The 21,183-nt window shown below is 45.3% G+C and overlaps 1 protein-coding gene across 1 annotated transcript in view; it reads left to right on the top strand.

Annotated features, from left to right (window-relative positions):
- The window catches only part of LOC122816369 (deleted in malignant brain tumors 1 protein-like), a 785,349-nt gene extending 783,829 nt beyond the window's left edge, over positions 1-1,520 (top strand). Inside the window, exons 6-7 of the mRNA XM_044089117.1 lie at positions 951-1,259; positions 1,483-1,520. Coding sequence (XP_043945052.1) covers positions 951-1,259; positions 1,483-1,520 — 347 coding nt within the window. The remainder of the gene's footprint in view (positions 1-950; positions 1,260-1,482) is intronic.
- The last annotated feature ends 19,663 nt before the right edge of the window (positions 1,521-21,183 follow it).

The raw sequence follows: 21,183 nt of genomic DNA, 5'->3' as shown, positions 1-21,183 counted from the left end.
CAAGGAGAGGGAGTTTTACATTATACCCTAACCTGTTGTTCCTCTCCCTCTCCTATGTGCAACTTGAAATCATCCAAGGGTACTTCCCCCTCTTCATGGACCATTCCCCTTCTCAGGTAGTTCTGAGATAAATGTCCCTTTCCCATGGATAGCCATGCCCATCCCTCATTGCCAGTGCCTCAGATGCCCGAGCTGCTAATCCAGTCTGGTCACTTGGGTTGTACTTAGGGCTTTCTCCCTCTACACCATGGTGCTGGCTCATTCTTGTTTTTTTTTTTTTTTTGTGCTCTTCATTGCTGTTGATTGTAATATTGATCAGCTAGTATCTTTTTTTAATTGAAAAAAGTATTAAACTTTAAGTTGGTTAATGTAAAGAAAGACCTCCATAGCTCTCTGCATGTTCATTATATCTAGAGTCAGTGATGATGGAAGTGACAACGATCATAATATATACACTCCCATGGGTCTTCGGGCGGTACCTCTACAGCGGTACTTGAATGTGGTTCTTTATATTTATGTCACCTACCCTAGAGCCATGACTCATTTTTGAAGAAAAAACTTTCTTGAGAATATTCTTCAGGATGGACAGAGAATGTATTTTGAATGGTAAAGCCAGAACAGTAGATGAGAATTAACAGTTGAAATATACAGTCTGGGTTAATGTTGTATCTTGATTGTGTGGTTTATCAATACACATTAGCAGGTAGAAAATCATCTTTTCAGGCTATTACATCTGAAGAAAATTTTATGATGTCCTATGTCTTTAGATGTGAGCCTTTAAATGCTTTTTTTAGCAATTTACAGTGAGGAGAGGCCAGAGTTCAGAGAATCCTCTGTGAGGAAAGGGAATTGTTCAGCTTGCAGATCTTACAGATATGTTAAAGACTGTGATAACAATACTCATATGCTTTTGCAAACTATTTAACATCCTTTTATATTTTGTCTTCTAGTTAAAATGCGACTAGTAAATGGCCAAAATCCCTGCTCCGGAAGAGTGGAAATCCTTTATAAAAATGAGTGGGGAACAGTTTGTGATGATAACTGGGATAAAAATGATGCTAATGTTGTCTGTAGAGAATTGGGATGTGGAGCTGCCATTTCAGCACCAGGTTCTGCTGCCTATGGACAGGGAACTGGACCAATAATGCTGGATGATGTAAACTGTCAAGGATCTGAATCTTCACTGATGCAGTGTTCCTTCAGAGGATGGAAACAACATAACTGTGGACATGGCGAAGATGCTGCAGTTCAGTGCACAGGTATGTGTATGATTTTTAAACTGGCATGGTAAGCTAATCAATGGTAGAAGGTTTAGCTTTTAAAAGGGATGCTCTCAAAATGTTTTATATGAGACTTCAGCTGAGAAGCAATACTGTTTCTAGAGAGTAATTCAGAGAAAGTTCAGTGTAATTGTGCTTTATCACTCCTCATGGCACCCTGTGACACATTATAGTTTATTTAAACTGTATTTTTGGTATAAAGGTCCACTGGAGATGCAGACTCTCTTATATTATAACTAACTTTTGTTCTAGCCATCCAATTTATCAAAAAGGGAAGCAATGTCCCAGCGCAAATGAATGATTGGAGGCAGACCTGTATCTAGGTGATTCTGCACCCTGGGCAATGGTCCTGATTGGCATCCCCTCATCTAAGCTAAGGGTCAAAGGAAAGCTCCTGAAGGATGTACCCTAAGCAGAGAGTTATTAATGTAGCTATAGAATAATACCTCCTTGTTAAACTTTACAGTCCTGATGAACTGTAGCAAACAGCTCCTTGTTACAGTTCTAGAAACACTGATTCTTATTTAAACAGCAATGGCTATGATCACAGCTACTTACATGCGCATCCATAATGTTCAAAGGGATAGATCACATCTATTCTATAACACTGACCATGCCCACTAAACACCTTGCACCTGGAGTAGCTATTCTTTTCATCCCAACCCTTGCTGCACCTTTGAAATGAGGAATGGGCTTCCACTGCAGCAAATCCATGTTAAGAAAAGATAAGTATAATAAGAGAATGCAATAATTATTAGAAAAAATTGTGTTCTTGAGATTATCTTCACTTATGTAATAGAGCAAAAAAGATATTGGGCAGGATTCACGAAGCCTCCGTGTAAGAGTTATAACTCATACACGGAGGCTGCAGTTAAACTGAGTGATGTCAGCATGCTCTGCATATTCATGAGAGCATGCTGAATCACACTTAAGGCAAACACAGTCCGTGTAAGACAGTAGGGGGCGTGTCCGTAGGCCGAGCCCTGTAAGCGGACACGCCCCCAGAAGAGGAAAAGTTCCCAAAGTAAACACCCACGACAGAGTCCACGGAAATGTGAATAAACAGAACACAACACATGCCCTCACAGACTATGAACAGAAAACATCTAAATAAACATGTTATATATTTTTTTTAAATTGTAAAAATGTTTAACCGTGAGTGCGCTCATTTGCGCGGGTGTGCCCGTAGCACAGCTACAGTTAGCAGTCAGTGTGAAAGCATATAAGAACTAAATATGCAAAATAAGCCAGGAAGCAATAGCGTAGCGGTACAGATGTTGGCTGAAGAGCAGGCATTCATGGTTCGAGCCCCCACCACACCAATTTTTTTTTTATTAGCAAAATAAGCAGGAAACAAGTCCCTGACAAATATGTACACATAAAACCACAATTTATGTAAAATGTAATGAAATAGCCCATTTATATTGAAGAAATGTGAGGTAACAAAAGAATAAAAAATGCCAGATGTGCCCATAGCTGAGCTACAGTTTAACAGAGTGAGTGCATCTGCCAGTAGATGAGCAGTGGTTTAACTGGTGCAAAATGAGTGCCCATAGCTGAGCAGTGGTCTAACATGCTAAATCTATGTGCCCCTAACTGAGCTGAGCGTAATATGCGTGCCGATAGCCAAATGAGGCTTAAAGCAGCGTACCCGTTCTTGTGGCGAGCTGCGCAGCAAACAAGCTAACCGATGGGCAACGTTGAGCAAGCCGTATCAAAACTGCCTTTACACAGACACACCCCTCAGCATGTCTAGACAGTCATGAAAAATAAAAAGCAGTGGCCAGGTTCGAACCCCGGATACTATACACCATAGTAAAGGTACAGAACCACTAAGCCATGACAGCAGTACCTTTAAATGCAATAATAGCTAATATATAGGAATGAATACAAACTGGAGCATGACAATGCAGGTTTACTGAAGCTGATACAATTCCAAAATGGCCAATCACAGATATGTGCGGGAAAAATGGACTATATAAGCCCCATAGGCGGGAATACACAGCATAAATGATTGTAGAACTGACCTGCAGGCAGAATGACAGGAGTAGGAGAGGGTAGTTGCTTTCGAGCACAGAGGTGGGGTGTTGAGGAGTCCAGGTACATGGTCTGGCTCCTAGCCCATAATCATGAGGCCCAACTCATGCAGGGCCAGGTCCTCTGGGGAGCATACAGGGCCGAGGCGTGGGACCGGTTGGCTCATGATCTCACCAGTGCCACAGGGATTCCAAGGACTGGTGAGCAGGTCCATCACCACCATGCGGACCTGAAGAGACGCAAGCAGGACCAACTGAACCTTTGGATCCAGGAGGCCCGGCAAACACCCAACGCCCCACTACTGAGTAAGTTACATTTAATCATGTATGTAAGAAATTAAACTAGCTGATATTATGGAGATGTGAATTCCAATATTACTTCATTTATATTACAGCTGCAGGTGTCCGTTCTGCGAACAGCAGAGCCTATGGTGATAGGCTGGTGCGGTTGCGCCACCAGGCAGGTCAGTAATCCACTACCAGTAACTGTAATGAAATATAAAAGTATGACAGTCAGCAAAAGAGTGCAGTGTAGTCAGTAAGGAATAAAATGTGCAAGTAACAGTGTGAAAGTGTCTGCAAGTATTGCTTGATTACAAAAGTGGGTTTCAGCCTGTAAGTTAAACCGAAAAATGAAACTGTCTGACATATATTCTGAAATAAAAATGCCCTACCTGTAAGAAAATAGTACACAACCTGCAGCAGGCTGAAAAGTATAGCTGCAGAAGATGATGAAATCACATGTGTGAAATATATCCCTGTTGAAATACTGAAACATGACAGAAGTGAGACTGCTGGAAAGGATTGTAATAACTACAGGTAAAACATGTCAATAAAGCCTAGAAGTAAGTACCATCCTGAATAGTAAAATGAAAGCAAGTGAGAGAGTGTGAGAAAGTGTCATGAATCCAGCAATACAGTAGTAATAACCCATGAATAAAGTATACTGCAGTCAAGACAGAATGAAATGCATGTGAGATTCAAAACCAAACAGCAAAATCTGTTCAAATTTTTGCTGCATCTGGAATGTGTATCCCAAAATCTGGATATAGGTTCATAGGTTCATAGGTTCATACTAGGCTATCTGCCCTAGGGCATTTATAAGCCTAGCCAGAATGTGTTTGGCTTTCGCCACCCATTTTAAATTTATTTTGCTATGCCCTTTTTCGAGGTTAGTATACTGTGCCTCTATCTAACAGTGACACAGAAGTGATACCCGGGGTAAACCTACGATCTCCCATCCACTCATCAAGATTCCTCTTGAAGAGAGTCAATGAGGGACTCTGCCTAACCTGGACTGGGATTTTATTCCAGAGTGAAGGGAGCCTCTGGGTTATGAATCTGTCCCTCCAGCATGTCCTATTTATTTCAGTGCTGAGGTTCAAGTCTCTCGAGCACGTAGCTCGATGGGATTTGGATTTTCTGAGGTGCAGCATGTCCATTAATTCGGGTTGGACATGGCTTTATACGTCAGGCACAGATCGCCTCTGAACAGGCGGTATGCCACTGAGTAGAGCTGGAGTTTCTTTAACCGGCAGCATATGGCATCTGTTTGAGCCCTTTGATCCTCTTGGTGAGGTACTTTTGGGGTCTTTCCAGTTGCTGCAGGTGTCTGGTAAGGTACATCCCAAAGGGGCATTGTACTCAATTATGGGCCTGATGAGGGATGAGTAAAGAGGCACGATGACCTCCCTGATCTAGATGTGAATCCTTCATGATTAGGTGGGCTATATAAAATGTTTTTCTAACCACTTTGGCCACGTGGTTGTCAAATGAGAGATTGCTATCAACTTGGGTCCCCAGGTCCCTAATTACTTCTTCTGTACTTAATGGATTTCCACCTATGTGGTAATTTGTGGGCACTGGGTTTTTGCCAAAGGGATGACTATACACTTTTGGCATTTAGCTTGAGGCCATGGTACTGGCACCAGTTGTATATTTCTATGAGGCCCTTTTGGAGGATGTGTCAGCTGGAGAGTCGATTATGGCACCCAGTTTGCAGTCATCTGCGAACTTGGTCAGCCACAGTCCTTCCGTGTTGGCCTGTACCTCCGAGAAATATATACCGAACAAGAGAGGTCCCAGGACTGAGCCCTGTGGGACACCACTTGTAACTGGTTTGGAGTCTGACATGGCTCCAGCAATTCTAACCATGTGGGTTCTGTCCTTGAGCCAGTTTGCAATCCATCTAGTGACATAGGGGTTTATATTTAAGCTGGTGAGCTTATCTATAATGCCCGAGTGGGTATTGTATCGAAGGCTTTTGCGAGGTCCAGGTAGGCTGTGTGGACCACCTTCCCTCGTCAATGGCCTTGGTGACTGTTTCAAAGAAATCAACCAGGTTTAAGAGGCAGGATCTGCCCTTAACAAAGCCGAACTGGGTAGGATCCAGTGTTTGTAGGTCCCCAATATCTTTATTTATGAGGTCCATGATGATCCTTTCCATAGCTTTGCAGACCAAGCTAGTCAGGCTTATGGGCGATAGTTTCCAGGATCCGTTGAGGCACCACCTTTATGGAGAGGGACCACTGTTGCTGTCGCCACTCTTTGGGCACATATCCTGTAGTAAGGCTGAGATTGAACAGTAGTTTTATGTTTGGGTTTAGCTCTTCTTTGAGTTCATGTAGGACAGCCTGGGACACCATCTGGTCCCATTGATGCTGTGTTTTTTGCTTTGGAGAGGCGGCTCTTACCTGAGCATCTGAGATGTCAGGGGCAGCACTCTGCTGGGATAGATATTTGCCATTTTGGAGGGAGGGGAGAAGTTTGCGCTGAACCTGTCAGCTAGGATGTTGGCAATGTCTGTGGGTTCGTGTATTTTTGTCATTTTGGACTAATTCTGAGCATATCTGGGAATTACCACCCAGATTCCTAACACAACTAAAGAAAGCCTTGTGATTATCCTTAGTGTCCTGTGCAATTTTTCTCTTGAAGCTGGCCTTAGACAATTTTATGTGTGCCCGTAGTTTTTGCTAATACTGATCAGTGATGCCTTCCCTTTTGGGATTTTGCTTTATCATTTAGTAGCTTCCTCCTTCTATTGTATAGTTTGTTTATGGCTGGGGTCCACCAGACAGGACATCTGCCTTTGGAGGATTGGGTCTTGGTTTTATTTGGGATCGCATGATCCATGCATTTCTGAAGGTGTTCATAGAATGCGTTTATAAAGGATTCTGCGGTCTGGGCTGTATTTTCCACAGGCCGGGGCTTTGAAGGATTCCACCTCAGTTTTGAGGAGTGTGAAATTTGCTTTAGAGAAGTTTTTCACTGTGTTTTTTTGGGCAGGGGGTGGGGTCGGGATGTGAATATCCAGTGAGATTAGTTTATGGTCTGATCTTACCAGTGAGGGATACACTTCTGGTCTGGAGCATAGAGTCCCCATGTTGGTGATGATCAGGTCTAGTATGTTTCTCCTCTTGTGGGAGTGGTAACAAGTTGTTCCATAGCATTTGAGTTTATAAATTCTAGTAACCTTTGAGCTAGGGTGTTGGAGCTAGAGTAATGCTCCCAGTCTATGTTTGGGTAGTTGAAGTCGCCCAATATAATGGTGTTTGGAGAGACCTTCATATTTTCTAGTGTTCTCAGGAAGGCCGAGTGGGGTTCCTGGGTTTGGGAGGGTGGTCTGTAGCAGGCTATAAACTGGAAGGCAGTTTTACCCACTGTTAGTTGCACATGGATAGTCTCTGATGCTTCGTGCTTTGCCACCAACCTGGAGGTGTGGGTATCTTTGATGAATATCGATACTCCCCTCCTTTGTGGTTCGGTCCAAGTTTTGGGGCGAAAAGCATGGTATGAGGTATAACCTGGTAGTGCTGGGGTGCTCTCGGGAGCCCTGAACCAGGTTTCTGTTACTGCACAGATATCGATGTTCTCCATGCTAAGGAGAGTTTCGAGTGCGTGCATCTTGAGGTTTAGACTTCTGGCGTTGAGTAGCATTACTCTTAGTTTCTTATCCCTTGTGATACCTATGGAGGTGGGTTTGTCTTTTGAGCCTTGCCTAAAAAAGGCACTATGGGGGTAGCAAGAGCCTTTGCCAATATCCAAAAGCCCAGGGGTGACAGGTGCAAGCCGTCCCTAGCTAGGATATGTTGCTCTCAGTCTGCAATATGCAGATAGGATGATTGTCTGATATACCAAACATCCACACTTGTCTACAGCTATATAAAGCAAATGTAGCAGGATGATGTAGCTGAACAAAGCTAGATATGAATGTGTATGAAGAACAGTAAAATGTATATTGATGTTGCAGTAACAGTCCTATCACCAAGCTGAAATAGTTATCATATAGGAAACTGTAGTTAGAACAGTAGTGTGTATTTAACTGTAGCTATTAGAAATGTACAGCATATGTATTGTTATTCGAAGGTGTTAATATTATTTTCTTTACCCCACCCTATAACCACATATAACCCATTCCAAGTGAAAATGGTATGTGCAATCACAATTAACACCCCTGGACGTTTGTCCTGTTGGGTCATATATATTTGCATGTCCGTTGATGCATCTGCCCTGTTCATACATCCACACATGATGGCCTGTTGCCATCAATTAACCCTGCAAGTTGTTGGACTGTGTATTTCTGTTCAAATTATGCATGTGTTATGCACGCTGTTCAATGGTGTGAATATCTGGGTGTTTGGTTAATGGGAATACTAATGCATGCTGTTACAACTAATTGTGAATGGTATTATATGTCACTAACCCAAACTGTCATGACATAATGCAAAACATAGAACGACAGGGAAGGCGGGTTCCAGCGGACCCACCTCTCCCACCTCAGCTGGCGAGTGCACCTGGCACTAGTGCCGAGTCTGGACCCTCCTCCGGTGGCCCTGTGCCACCTGCGGGTGGACGCGCTGCAGGGGATGGGGCTCACCCCCCCTCTGCAAGTGTGGCTGGAGGAGAACCACCACTCACCCTCCGTAGCGTCTGGACTGTGGTGCGTAGGGAGATTCGGGACTCTGTTCTCGAGCCCCTACACCAGCTCGAGGCACGGGTGGCGCAACTAACGGGCATTCCTGTTGCCCGGCCTATACAGCCCCCAGCGCAGCCCCATCCTGGGCAGTGAAGGAACAGTGGCAACTGCCTATGGGTGGGGATATCAGTTCCACTGTTGCCATCTGTGGGCTCATGGGCTCTGGATATCCAAACCTCTGTCCCGTCAATTGTGTAACCCCCACGTGTCATACACCGCCCTGTATGCGTCTTGTTTGTCTTGTCTGTTTACCTACCCAACCTACCTCCCCAGCTGTACCGACTTCCTTCACCTGACATACCACTCTCACCTGAAAAAAAAAAAAGGGCACTCTTTACCCACAAAAATTAGCCCCATACATAGCTGCCCATTCCGCACACATGTCTGCTGGACATGGAATCTATCAATTACAATTGGCTGTACAACAAGTATTATTGTTGTCCTGACACCTCTCTCAGGGTGGAAGGTTTCAAATGTCACACCAAATTACATACATATGCACAGCTGTTGCTGATGAAGAAATGGGCAGCTATGGGCCTTACCTACATCCCTCCTGCACATCCCAAGCTTGTTTCCCTACTGTCTTACCCTCTTTGTGACCCCTTTTTCACCACTTTCCTGTCTCCCCATTTTCTTTTCTTTCAAAGAAAATAGCGCGGGTGTGCGCCAGAGTAAGCACCATTAAGCGGTTGTAAGCGGGTGTGCGCGTGTGTGGGCGGAGCTAACCGTCAGTGCGTATGCGTGAGCTCCACGCAAACCAGCGCTAACCCGGTTACAACTGCTTAAAAGTGCCTTAGTCACTTTGATTGACAGGTCCTGTACTCAGTTCAAATGCAAAATAAAATCCCACTGTCAGTCCCGAACCCAGGACCTTGGAAACACTAGTCTGTATGACCTACCACTAAGCCATGACTCTTATACATTGTGCTAAAATAAATATAATATGTAATAGTAGGGATGAATGTAAAGGGAATATAGGATGTGTAGTACACAAAGCATGTCATTTAAAATTACTGTCAAAACTACTGGATTTCCATAATAGTAGTGTGTGAACAGAAACAGCCATGCTAGTTGGTAGCTTGTAGATAATAAGGTCAGTTAAAGTACATATATAAATGTATGTATATGTATATATATATATATATATATAAATATATATCTATATATAGTTGTAGGAGTCATTGTGCATACACACTTGCTACAGGGAACATGAGAGAGGAATGGAGAAATGTGAATATACAACACAGCCTGAATCATGAGAGAGATACTAACCTTTACACTCACAGAACACTGTCCACAGCATACCAGCATAGTCCCCGCCCTCACAATCTGAAAGGGCAACGCCTATCCCACATACCCTTTTATAGCACTGACCTGAAATCACAGTGAGAACTGCAATCAGTACACAACTGGCTGTATGCAATTAGCAAATGCTGGCTTACAATTGGTGCAGAGGCCATCACATGGACCTATGCAGATACCTACAAAAGCATCCAGTGCTAACACTCCCCACATGCAATACATTCATTGCATTGTCTGTAAGCAGACAGAGGGAGAGCGAGAAGTGTGAGAGAGAGAGAGAGAGAGAGAGAGAGAGCAAAGAAAAAAAAAAAAGAATTATACACTGTGACTCTGTCACCCGAAGCTGTCAGCACTGACAGTAGCAGCAACAAGCAGAAGCAGTGGTAACGCAACCAGCTGCGACAAACACAGGTAATGCAAAGTAGCAGGTTAATAGTGTGCATACTGTGAACCCTCCAAATGTGTCATAGGTCTGTATCCATAGGTATGTCCATGTGATATGTTGTGTGTACGTAGTTCCACCAAAAGGGGATGACCATACATTACATGTCAATCAGTCTTTGGCCATGATCCTGGCACCAGTTGTCTGTGCGTTGGCCCAGCAATGGCTGTAGTGACTGCTTTGAAAGGTCATCCAGGTTCAAAAGGCAGGATCAGCCCATCCCAAAGGCACACTGGCTGGGAACAAGTGTCTGCAGGTACCCGATATCACTGCATATGCATCCCATACTGCATAATTCCATAGCTTAGCAGACCAGGCCCATTATGCATATGATGTGGTAATTCCCATGGTCAGTCGAGGTGCCCCCTTAGTGGTGTGGGACCACTGTTGCTGTATGCCACTGTCCAGGAACATATCCTGTAGTATGGCCAAGATAAATTATCAGTGTTATATGCGGTTGTATGTCCTCTCGGAGTGCCAGTAGCACACATCCAGGGATACCACGAGGTCTCAGTGATGATGTGTGTTCTTCTCTGCTGAGGTGGCCCTCACCTGGACATGTGAGATGATAGGGGGGTTACATCCAGCTGTGATAAATATTTCAACTGGTGGGGGAGAAGGAGGGGATACGTGCACCGAACATGTCTGCAAGATTGTTGCCAATATCCGTGTGTTTGGTGAATGTTAAGTAGGTGTGTATTAACACAGAGCATATCTGAGGCATGTGGTCCATATGTGTAACATAACTGAAGAAGGCCTTGTGGTCATCCATAGTGTTTGTGTCCATTTCCCTCCCAGAGTAGGCCGTGGCCATTGTTATGACGGACCGTAGCGTAGTACCAGTGCTGACCACAGATGCCTTCCCTTAATGTAAATGTGCTCTGTCCTGCAGTAGCCTCCTGCTATTGTTATACAATCTGCCTCTGTCTGGGGTCCACCGGACAGGATGCCTAACCTTTGTGCATAGGGTCTGGGTTAGAAATGTGTGTGCTAGTTCCATGCAATCTGTGGCATGTCCGTGGTAAGCATCTGCAAAGGGGTCAGCAGTGTGGCTTGTGGCTTCCACTGGCCCAGTGTGCTGCATGGATACCATCTCAGTCCCAGCAAGTGAATAACTGTCTAATCACATACATATCAAAGTAGTCTACTGTGCTGGTGGTGGTGGTGGGATATGTATATCCAGGCCGAGTAACTTCTGTCCACATCACAGTAGTGGACGGTGTCCCACATACAGTACCTTGGGATGAACCCCAGAGTGAGGTTGTGCATTGCACCTGTCAGTGTGTGCTGACCGATGGGGCATGCTACTATGTTGTGTGGAATGTGGCAGGTATTGTTGCACAGGTGTTGGCTGAGCACTGATATCTGGCCATGTACCTGTGTATCCACCACGACGCACACATGCAACATATGGGAGTAGTAGTATATCACTACACATGAGTATCATGTATAGTATGTGTGCCATATATTGCTGACATGGTCTGCTGATATCCTGTTTGTGTTCTCTTCCAGGGAGATGTCGTGACAGCGTAACCCCACCTACTCTGTGGCGGAAGATGAGGAGATCCACCAGAGCCTGGTGCGGGAGTATGACATCCTGTTTTCCCGCACCAGTCAGAATCAGCAGGAGAGGGCCGCACTGTGGCAAGACCTTGTCCGTAGGGTAAATGATATTGGCACGCATAACAGGACATATGAGCAGGTACGACATCACTGTAGTGATTTAATCCGAAGTGTCCATCAGCGTGCATCAGATATCCACAGGCAACAGGTCGCCACAGGAGGTGGGGTGGCCACACATCCCCCCCTCACCAGACTGGAGGGGCTACTCCTAAGTGTTGTGGCTCCAGCCCCGGAACACCAACAGCAGTACACCTGCATTATGATGGAGGCTGGTTCCACACAGCAGCACGACATGGAGCGTGCAGGTAATATGCCATATGTACACTTGACTGTTCTGTACACTGTATCATATGCAATATCAATGGCACAGTTGTGCCCACTGGCATTAATCTCATCATTTCTGCAGGTCCCTCCAGGGTTACAGCAAGGCAGGCCATCCATGCTGGTGAGTGTGTTTAACATAACCTATAATAGTCCTGATAATGCTAGTAACAGTAGTGTAACTCAGTAGTGCTCTGTGTGTATACTGCGGGGTATGCATGTGTGCATGTGTGCAGGTGTGCCTGTGCCCATGTGTGCATGTGTGCATGTGTGCAGGTGTGCCTGTGTCCACGTGTGCATCTATGCATGTGTGCCTATGTCCACGTGTGCATGTGTGCATGTGTGCATGTGTGCCTGTGTCCACGTGTGCATGTGTGCATGTGTGCATGTGTACACGTGACCATGTGTGCATGTGTGCATGTGTACACGGGACCACGTGTGCATGTGACCACGTGCGCATGTGCGCATGTGTGCATGTGTCCACGTGTGCATGTGTCCACGTGTGCATGTGTGCATGGTGCATGTGTCCACGTGTTCATGTGTCCACGTGTGCATGTCTGCATGTGTGCATGTGTGCCTGTGTGCCTGTGTCCATGTGTGCATGTGTGCATGTGTCCATGTGTGTATGTGTGCATGTGTGTATAAGTGCATCACTGGTAACAATGTCTGGAGACTGTAAACTGTGTTTCCTGTCTTCCTCCCACAGGTTCTGGGGCTGCTCTGGTGACCTGCAGCAGGGAACCTGAATCCTGTGCCACAGCTACTGGTAATGATGATATTTGTGTAATGGTACAGGAAGGTGTGTCAGGGTCTGCCATTGGTCAGCCAATTGACAGTACACAGCTGTCAACCCCATCATTGCGCACAGTCATCCTGCCTGTACATCCTTTGTCACCATTGTCCCTAGATGATGGACAGGATACAGTGGGCATAGACCAGGGTAATGTGGTACCTGTGGCACATGCGTCCCACACAGCAGCCATGGGCAGGGTCCTCCGATGGTACCACACAGACAGTTGCCCATGGGTTCTCGTGGGAGCATCAGTGGGCGTACTGCCTCTGGCCGACGTGCCCAAGAGGTCTGTCAATGTCAGCTATGTTTTGGACTGTCATGCAGGCACAGTCACGTATGGAAAGGTACACCAGACAGGGTCTGAGGGAGCTGAGAGCATGTCACACAGCCATGACAGACAGTATGCGTGACATTGCGGATGCTATCCGTAACTTCACCGATGTCATAGACAGACGTTGTGGGGACATATTACAGCAGTTCCACAACCAGATGTCCATGAGCCAGGGCAATGGTGGGCGTTTGCGGTGTCGATGTGGCCGTATGCCGGCAGCAGCAGCAGCTGGCAGTTGGCGCGGACGACAACAGGCTCGCGCACGCCCCCATAGTGCCAGCAGCAGCCCCAGCAATGCTGGGTCTGTGCTGTCATCAGAACGCCCCAGGAGATCACGTGCAAGTGGTTCTGGACAGTCCCAACAGGGACTTGTGTCCAGTCAACACACTCCCACTTCTGATGACAGTACCCAATCTGGCTTAGTACTGGATATGGTCCGTAGCACCCCTGCCAGGCACAGGTACTGTGTCCGTGCACACAGACACTGATCTGTATGGCCTGCCAGGTGCAGTCTGTGGCTGTCCACAAACCCCTGTATATGGCAGCCATGAGGTGGAACTGTGTGCCTGCATACACACATGTGAAATGTTAACACCTAGGGTGACCACATACATGCACACACTGCACCAACACTGCCCCACCCTGTACTGCTGCCCCTCACCAACACACATACACACACATGTCAATTGGTGGTATCAGTGGCTGACTCAGGCATACCTAATCCACACCCTGGGCATATGATGACACTGTGCCACCTCCTGCAATCTCCAACATCATTGCGGGAACAGGTGAACATGTTGCTGATGCACAGGGTGACTACATAGAAGTGTATAGTACAGTGTGCTGCTATGACTGTGTGTTTATCCCAGCATGCCTGCTGCAGTAACTGTATGAATGTCCTGAATTGTTATCTGCACCCATAGTACATACCAAAGTATAACAGCTGCACATAATTGCATGCCGGTGGTAAGGTTGTCAACAGATAGCCGCATACATGGGTAGCACAGGGGGAAAGCTAACGCAAGTAGTGATATGCAATGGTGGACATGTACAAGTGACAAGTGACAAGTGGAGTACCTCAGGGTTCAGTCCTGGGTCCGCTCTTGTTTGGCATCTACTTCTCTGAAGTACAGGTCAACACTAAGGGACTCTGGCTAACAAAGTTTGCAGATGACTGCAAACTGGGAGCCATTATTGAATCCCCAAATGATGTGGATACTCTACAAAAGGGCCTTACAGAAACAGATGCTTGGTGCCAGAGCCATGGGCTCAAGCTCAATGCCAAGAAATGTATTGTTATCCCTTGGGAAAAAACATGTATCCATGAATTACCATATAGGTGGCAGTACACTAAACACAGAAAGTGTGATAAGAGACTTAGGGACACAGGTGGACAGTGGTCTCACCTTCGATAACCACATCGCCACAACAGTCAGGAAATCCTTCTATGTGGCACACCTCATCACAAAGGGCTTTTCATCCAGAAAAAAGGAGGTCATTGTCCCAATGTACTCATCCCTCATTAGACCCATTATAGAATACAACGCCCCACTTGGTATGTACCTCTCAAGACATCTGCAACAACTGGAAAGGCCACAGAAATACCTCACTAAAAGAATCACAGGCCTAAAGCAGATGCCCTACGCTGACCACCTTAAAAACTCCAGCTATACTCTGTCATATATCATCTACTCAGAGGGGATCTCTGCTTAACATACAAGGCCATGTCAAACCCAGAGCTGTTGGACATGCTACACTTAAAGAAATCCCAATCCCTCAGAGCTACACGCTCCAGGGATCTAAACCTTGTCATCACAATAAACAAAACATGCTGGAGGGATAGGTTCCTGACCCAGAGACTCCCCAGACTCTGGAATAGATTGCCCATACATGTCAAGCAGAGTGCCTCTTTGGACCTCTTCAAGAGGAACCTTGACGATTGGATGGGAGAAAGGAAATTCACCCCAGGGATCATGTCAGTCGCCCTGCTAGACAGAGGTCCAGGAAAGTAAATAATGTGGGAAGAAATAGCCAGGGAATTGTTATGGCTAGGCTTGTATAGGCCCTAGGGCTGATAGCCTAGTACCAACCTATGAACCTATGAACCTACAGTAATGGTGTCAAGTTGCCCACAACGACTATGCCATGTGGATGTTCGTGCATGTAGATATGTGTGCAGTACCAAAGTAATCCAAATCACAAATAAGTATGACATAATATCAGTTCTACCATGGGCATCTGTGCTGTGTATTCCTGGGTACATGTTGATAGTGCCTACATATTTGCATTGTTACTTACTGTTATTGTTACCCCTTCTTTGTTGTATAATGCACTACTTCCAGCCCTGTTTACTGTAGCTTTGTTTGCATGCATGTTCACTAGGGTTCCTGGAACACTGCTTACACCTGCAATGCAGAGTTACAGTGCTTCTGTAGGCTTCTAGTGACATCTGCATAGCGTACGATACGTATGTCAACTTTACACATGACAGAACGTCACTGTCTGTCCTGTACGCATGTACGTTGCCTGTGACACATTGCACACGTCTTACCTGGCATTTACCCACATGTGCAGTAATATATGTCAGTGCTATGAAACAGTAGCGGTACACCCACAGATACACACCTTCAGTATGTTGTTCCCCATTGGCCCTATGTGTTGGTACTCACCATGGCAATCACACTACTAGGGTAGCATGTGCAAAGGTAACCTGTGAATCGCCTCTATGGTCCAGTTGTGGTTTATGTGAGTCATGTGTCAATGTCACAGCTGCCACATGTATGCAGTCAGCCATCACCCTTGGCCAGGAATGTACAACACATGTGTGGGATGCCACCACACAGCCAATCTGGGGACTGGTCTCTCTGAACCCAGTAATGCCATACCCTGTCAGGTGGCATGTCATATATACTACATCCTGGACAAGCGTCAACCCCAATCCCTGCTGCTACTATTGATAATACCCTGAAGATGCTCCTGATAGTTTTGACCAGTTCTTTACTGAGACATTTCAGGCCCTAGCTAGCCATCTACCTCCTAGCTCCCCTGGTCCTGAAAGTAGCACCCTAGAAAACTACTTGCGTTCAGCTGCCAACCAGTCGCCACTTCACTTCTCTGTACCTTGATTGAAACAGTGAAACCCACTACACTTTCTGCTGATCAACTCCCTGCCGAGTACCTATCAAAACCAGATGATGCTATTGCTTACCCCGTCTCAAAGGTAATCAAAGGAACCATGGTAGAATCTAACTTTCCCACCATCTGGAAAATGTCATATGTAATCCCACTTCACAAAGGAGGCAGCTCTACTGAATTCTCCAATTATAGGCCAAAAGCTATACTCTCCACTTGCAAAGATTATGGAAACTTTCGTCATAGACAATTCATGCACCACCTAATCCAAAATTGCATTATGGCAGACACTCAGCATGGCTTACGTCCTCATCACAGCACTACTTCAGGCCTCCTAGCCTTTACTAACACCATAAACCATAGTTGCAACACTAATTATATATCCTCAGCCCTCTTTTTGGATCTTTCCAAGGCATACGATATGGTTGATCACCAACTTGTACTCCACACCCTGCAAACACTGTCTAGATACTGAAGCCTTCCAATGGTTTCAATCCTACCTGCATGGTCAACAGCAGGCTGGCCTCTGGCAGAACAAACTCTCTAACCTTCTACCTAACACCCTCAGAGTACCACAAGGCTCTATACTAGGGCCCTTGCTGTTCTCCATCTTCATTAACGACCTTTATACTGTCAGCCCAAAAGTCAGCTGTGTCCAATATGCTGAAGACTCTACTCTGATCTGCTCAGCCACATCTCCAGTAGAGTTATGGTCAGCTACCCAGACCACCTTTAATACAATAGAAAACTGGCTTTCTGAACATCGTCTGATCCTAAATACCAAATAAACTAAACTGCTGTTATTTCACCAACACGTAGGTCTACCGCTTTCACCGTTACCATAACATCAACTGATGGCACAATAATCTCCCCTGACCCATCTCCGAAACTATTAGGTGTCATCATAGACAATAATCTCAAATGTGACCTACATGTTAACCAGATTATCAAAGCCATCAATAGAAAACTAGGGTCACTTTACAGAATTAAAGCCTTCCTAGCCCTCCAGCTAAAGGTGCCATAGCTCGCTCACACCTTGTTTCAACCCTTATGTATGCATCCCCTCTACTCTCGAATATGAACAAGACTGTCCTTAACAAACACTCAATTTGCTACAACCACATTGCCAGGTTTGCCACTGGGCTGCCTTTTAGGACACATCATTGCATCAATCTAAATCAGCTTGGTTGGCTTGCAATACCCAGCCTAATACAGTATAACCAACTGATTATGGCCTATAAAATCCTCTATAATCCAGACAATACTCCTGCACTTCAAATATTATCACCCCCTATAACAATCCTAGACTGCTTCGATCCTCTAACAAATTACTACTTCAGACTAGCAAGTTTAATAACACAGCCGGTGATTCTCTCTTTGCAAACCCTGTAAGTAGATCCTGGAACTCACTTCCAGCTGATATTACCCTACTGTCCACCTTAGGTCAATTTAACAGTAGACTCAAACAACATTTGTCACTTAACTGCCTATGTCAATGTATCAAGCCTGGCTAACTCGAATGTGTAAAATCTGTGAACCACTTTACTGTGTAATTTTAATTTAATCCTGACTTGTGCTCAGGACTAACATTAACCTGTGGAACATGTTTGACTTGCTTACTTATGTAATCTCTGTAAATAATCTGTTTGTAATATGTAATGCTAGTATTATGTAATGCTGTATCTGCTACCCTCGTAGCTTGTCTCCACGGGCCTCCCCTGGAAATGGACATGCATCCAGTCGGACTATCCCAGTCAACAAATGTAGGATAAATACATAAATAAATAAAATATATGACAGTGACTACAATACAAGTCAGACATTGACATGCACTGACAGCATGCTGAACACACTGGGGCATACGTGGGGACTCAGAATAGCAGCCTGCCTGGGCATCACACACCTCCGCAGCTGGCACACAGGCATATGTTCCGTCGGAACAGAGCACATGCCACACATGGCACGCACATCCCCTGTGCCACACACTCACAGCCTGTAGGGCTACACAACACACCTGCTACAGACGTGTCAGGTACCTGTCTTGTGTGCTGCACTGGGGTCCTGCTCAACAGGCTGTATCTGGTGAAGGTCACAGTGATATGCCTCAGGGGCACTATGGTCCACCACAGCACACATGCATACAGGTCAGTCAGAGGCATGGACACATATGACTCACTCATTGACCATGCCAGTATGGCTGCCTGAAACATACCTCTTAGAATCCAAAAACCAAAGCGAGCAGGAAAAATGTAGAAAAGTCAGTTTAATATTGTAAGCGCTTTCGGAAAAAGACTGTGCTTTTCCTTCTTCAGACCTAGAACACTCACATTCAAATGCTTATAAAAGAAACAGCAGATATCAATTAGTTAATTAGTTAAGATAAAAGGTCAAATTTTAAAGAAACAGACTCTGTTGTTTACACTTTTCCAAAAAGTTGCAGCCAAAAACAGTGCTATACAGTCCTGCTGAACAACCCTTGGATGTCAGGAATCCATGCCAACCTACATTCATACATTTTAAATACAAATCTAAAATACCAGTTAGTTAATTTTTAACAAATAAATGTACAACTAACATAACTATTTTAAAAACAGAGATAAATATATATATTAAATACAAGAGGAAAATCCCAAATGAAAAACAAGAAACAAATTCCATTTTCTGACTTCATCTTTTTAAAGCCAAAAGCCTTAAGAAACATTTGAAACATACCTCCCTGGACTACATGATAGGGAACATAGAATGGATCTCTCAGCATGTGGCACAGGCCAGTATGAGCCTGATGTTGGTTGCCAACATACCCTCACCAGGTATTCTACCACTATATGTGGGAAGGGTGTTGTATGTCTACATTATGCTCAGTCTCCACTGTCATTCATAGGGTATCCACTGGCTGTCAACGTGTGCTTACATGCTAGGGAAGCCACAATGATGTGCAAGGGTCATCTTGCACGTGACACCCATGACCCGATGTATAATGGCAAAGCTCCTTGGTACACATACTGCCTTATGCTGCAGGACATGGTTTACATAGCCACCTCCGTAGGTATCACACAGGTTAGGACACTAACAGTGCTGCTACACAACAACAGCAGTGTACACCGGAAGATGCATGCACCAGACACTGCCCTCAGCACGGTGAACTGCAATGTCTGTGCAGTACCAGATTCATGATTCATGGCTCACAGGTGTTACCCATCACTGACAGGTTATGCCCCATACCATGCCTGTCGTCCCCTACACATGTAACACACATGGATAGGGGTGGTATCCCAGTAACACAGATACACACACCTCCAGGTTGTTGGCACAGCACAAACCATCAGGGCCTACTCATGTGCAGCTAACAGTGTGTCGGACTGCCATCTGGTTCATAGCCTGGCACACAACCCCCATACACAGGAAGACCACCTATCCTCCATAACAACACTGGCAATATGACCGTCTCAAGAACTGTGTTTATATGGCGGACTGCATCCAGCCAAACATTGTGTGTGAGCATTACTGTAGCTACAACACACTAGTTGAAGGGTTCACAGCATGTGGTCACTGGTGCAGTGGAATGACATGTTACCACTAACACAACAGGTGGGAACATGCAGCACCTGTACATCGACTACATGTACACTATGGCCCAGACCAGATGTGTATCCCCTGCTGTAGGTCTTTCACCATAGACACCCACACTGTATAGAGACATACCACATGCGGACCCTGCACAGTAAGACACAGTCATATTGGTATACATTGCAAATACCATTTATCCACTGAGGCATGTGTCAGACATGGTAACTACTGCAGGTCACAGGTATTTATGTGTATGTGTCACACACATACATCATGTGTGCAATGCCATTGCTGGTTTAGGCAATGGCATGCATTGTTATGTACAAACACCCACACAAGGTCATACTGTGACACAACCACACGTGACAGTTGTGGGTTACCAAAACATACCTATCTGTACTCTGACAATGGTAATAGACACAGTAGCAGAGCACACTATTGGCATTACTAGCCAACTAGCCCTGTTTGGCTGTGATGATAGTGTGGTGACATCCCCTGTATTTACTGGGGGAGTATGCAGCATCTGGTGTATTGTAGTATTTGCCAAAAGGATCTGTTTTCTCACACTTGCATTTACACACACCCTACCCCCACACACGCACACTTGCCATTTGCAGGATTCATTCCCCTACCTAACTAAGTCATGACACGTGAGAGAGACGCATTAGCAAAGCGCACTATTCGGTTTACTAAATAGTTCCTCTTCTCTGGCTGTACTTATAGGGTGCTGACAACATCAGTATTTTAAAAGGGTAATGTGCATCAGGTAGTGTGATCTCCTGATTGCCAAAACTAACATGTTTTTCATACGGAAATGCACACACACAAACACCCCACATCCAAACACATGCCATTTACAGGTTTCAAACTCCTACCTAACTACATTACGATACTCGGGAGCGACGCATTAGCAGAGTGCGCTATTCACATTACTGGGAGGCTTTCCTTCTCCTGCTGTACTTATAGGGTGCTGACATTATCTGTGTTTAGAAAGGGGAGTGTGCATCCTGTAGTGTGTTCTCCCAGTTGCCAAAAGGGACATTTCCCTCACACATATTTGCACACACACACTAACCCCCCTCATCCAAACACACACACTTGCCATTTGCAGGATTCAAACCACTACCTAACTATGTTATGACACTCGAGACGGACGCATTAGCAGAGCGCTATTCGCATTACTGGGAGGCTTCCCTTCTCCTGCTGTACTTATAGGGTGCTGACATCGTCTGTGTTTAGAAAAGTGTGCATCCTGTAGTGTGTTCTCCCAGTTGCCAAAAGGGACATTTCTCTCACACAAATTTGCACACACACAGTAACCCCCCTCATCCAAACACACACACTTGCAGGATTCAAACCACTACCTAACTATGTTATGACA

The sequence above is a fragment of the Protopterus annectens genome, chromosome 1.part1 (assembly GCF_019279795.1).
Source record: "Protopterus annectens isolate FY-2018-M chromosome 1.part1, PAN1.0, whole genome shotgun sequence".
In the NCBI taxonomy this organism is placed as follows: Eukaryota; Metazoa; Chordata; order Ceratodontiformes; family Protopteridae; genus Protopterus; species Protopterus annectens.
Note: the sequence above shows the minus strand (reverse complement) of the source record. Positions and strands in the feature narration are given on the sequence as shown.